Below are 2,813 nucleotides of genomic sequence, written 5' to 3' on the forward strand. Positions count from 1 at the left end.
AAGTTACAAGTTTATGAAAAAGTACAAGAAGGGAAACTGAAACTGAAAGCATGTTCACTGACTGAAGAGTTTAACCATAAATAATCTCTTAACCAGCCCATCAAATAAGTGGAAGATTCATTAAACTGCGAAGCATTACCCTGCCATAATGTAATGTGCTTCCAATGACAATAAAAAGTAACCCATCAAATGGTATTTAACATCCAAAAAAACTGCCAAATAAAATATTGTCAGTGACTGTAAGAGCATACTGGAACTCATAGACATGTGTCCCTATTACTCTTTTCAGGGATCTTTTTCAGTGATGATGATGAAATACTTATATTAATCAAAGGAGAATTACAAGTGTTTCAGTTAGTACATTATAGACTTATTGTATATAAGTTGTATACTAAATGAAAAGACATAGAAAAATAAGACTTACAATGAAAGATAAAATTTACAAGAAAAAAATTTCTAACTAATCTTAGTCGCTGAAGTCGATGTAACCAGGTACTTCTTCTCCAAGCATCTTTCGACGTAGAAATTCTCTTCTGATCCTTCGGTCTATCATTTCACCATAAACATCATAAACATCATAAACATCATTGTCCAACCAATACCTTAGATAATCAAGATGTTCTATAGGACAAAGACCAAACTCAGACACTATTTGAAAGCTGTATTCGCGTTCATAGTCAAGGAATATAAATCCAAACTCAGGCTTTATATGCACAATGTTGTGTTCGCTCGCAAAGAGAGGTTCAACATAGAGATGTCTGGCTTCTTCGAATCCTTCAGGACTTCCTCCAGGGAGAATTTTGTTTCATGTTCGTTCCTCATCGTTGGGATCTGAAGGTTTTTTTCTTCCACCTTTCTCCACTATCGGCTTTGAAGGTACAACAACGAATTTGGACATCTTCTTGATCAGCTCGCTGATGATGTTTTCAATTATTGGCTTGTGCCTTGACTTTGAGCGCTAAATGGCTTGGCGGATTTCCATCCATTCACTATAGCCGTATTGTCTAAGGTAGGAAAGATACTCTGTAACAGCTTCAAGGCTGTCTATATTGATGAGCATGAATATGTGAAGTCCACCATCTTTCATTCATACATTGATTGTGATGCTTGAGTTGCGGTGAGGACTTATTCTCTTATTAAGACGATCTTCACTCCATTTTCTATCTCAGTCGTTTAGCTTCTTTGCCTTTTCACGTTCAACTTCTACAATTGAAAGCAACTTAGCTTGGACCTTGAGAACGTTCACCATCTTTTTAGACGATTTCTTTCGAAGAACTTGAGCAGGAAGAGACTTGGCCAGGTTTAGGTTGTCCTCAGTCTGTTGTCGTTGAAGATTGAGTTCTTCTTCGGCCTTGAGTGCTTCGAGTTTTTCATCTTCAGTAAAGAAGTCAAACTCAACACAACTAGAGGTACGAAGAGGAATTTTTACTCTAGTTTGGTCGAGTGACTCTTTAAGTTGAGTCATCTGTTGGTCGCTAGGAACATTAGAAGTTGGGTTTTCAGGTACCCATTCCTCTAGACGACCACAAGTAGTAGAAGGGATAAAAAAAGAGAGTTGACGTAAGGAAGTGACTACTGCAAACCTGGAGGATTCAGTATCTTGAGGTATGACATGTTTGAAGAGAACTTTGAGATTTCCTTCTTTAGCAACATTTTTTTCTTTTGAAGAGGTGTTTTGGTTCTTTGTGGAAGTCTCTTTCTCCCCCTCGGATGAAGAATCCCTGAGAGAGACTCCTTTTGAAAGCACTAGCAGGTTTGTGGTACTGAATCTTGAATTCGTCGTCATCGTCGTCTTCATCATCATCACCATAGAGATATTTTCTAGCGTCAGGAAGGGATGGAGAGTCATCATCATCTTCATCCTCATCATCTTCATCCTCATCATCTTCACCTTTATCTTTCTCATCACCAACATCAACTACATGGGTGATAGGAAGGTCTATGTCATGAGCTTCAGCATTAGTGTGACGACATCATCAACAACCTCAACTTCGGCTTCATGGGTAGTGATGGCATCATCAACAACCTCACCTTCATTAGCTTCAGCTCTTTGAGCATCAACTTCAGCTTGTGTTGTAGCGAAAGCAACAATAAAGTCTTTCTCCTCCTTTTTGTCATCAACATGACTAGTGAAGTGGTTATCAAGACTTAGTGCTATTATGTTCATTCGTTGTTCAAGCACGCTCAACGATCTATCTTAAAGAAGACCGACTTCGAGAGCCTGATCTAGCGAGAAGTGATCCATTGCTGTGAAAGAAGGTGTAGGAATTGGTACTGGATGTTGAAGAAGCTCAAGCATCTGCTGCAACAACTCACCATGCTTGGTAAGCTGAGCATTCATTTCATTGGCTTTGCTGTTGAGAGCAAAGATAGCCTCAGCATTGGTGCGTACAGCGGCTTGCACCACAGAAAGTTGTTCCTTCACATCATTGACGTCAGCTTTGACAGCTGAGAGGTTAGAGGAAATGTCATCCCTGAGAGGCATGCCTTTATGGAATTGATCCATTATGATAAGACAGTCTCTACGGTCGAGAGTATCAGCTTCAAGTCATTAGCCATGTTATAGTCTTCTTCCATGGCTGGCGTTCCTTCATCGCAAGGACCGGAAACAGAAGATGGTTGAGCATAAGAGAGCTTGGGGTTAGAAGTAATAAAAAGTAGGTTGGAATATTACCTGAGGATTTATCAGCACCATCTGAAGGATTGATACTGGTTCTCTCCAGGTTGCCTTCGAGAGGATAGGCTTCCATTGACTGAGGTGTTTCGAGAGGAGCAACCTCAAGTGTTGTGGTGGGTGCTACATCATCAGCGAG

The 2,813-nt window shown here is 40.0% G+C and overlaps 1 protein-coding gene across 1 annotated transcript; it reads right to left on the reverse strand.

Annotated features, from left to right (window-relative positions):
• Nucleotides 1–1,165: 1,165 nt before the first annotated feature.
• On the reverse strand, nt 1,166–2,167 carry LOC112502623 (glutamic acid-rich protein-like). The gene is made up of 3 exons (XM_025106578.1): nt 2,032–2,167; nt 1,765–1,918; nt 1,166–1,403 (listed from the first exon to the last, which is right to left on the reverse strand). The coding sequence occupies exons 1-3, from the start codon at nt 2,165–2,167 to the stop codon at nt 1,166–1,168; spliced, it is 528 nt and encodes a 175-aa protein (XP_024962346.1).
• Nucleotides 2,168–2,813: the final 646 nt, after the last annotated feature.

This window comes from Cynara cardunculus, unplaced genomic scaffold, assembly GCF_001531365.2.
Source record: "Cynara cardunculus var. scolymus isolate 2C unplaced genomic scaffold, CcrdV1 Un_Scaffold_1676, whole genome shotgun sequence".
NCBI classification, from domain to species: domain Eukaryota; kingdom Viridiplantae; phylum Streptophyta; class Magnoliopsida; order Asterales; family Asteraceae; genus Cynara; species Cynara cardunculus.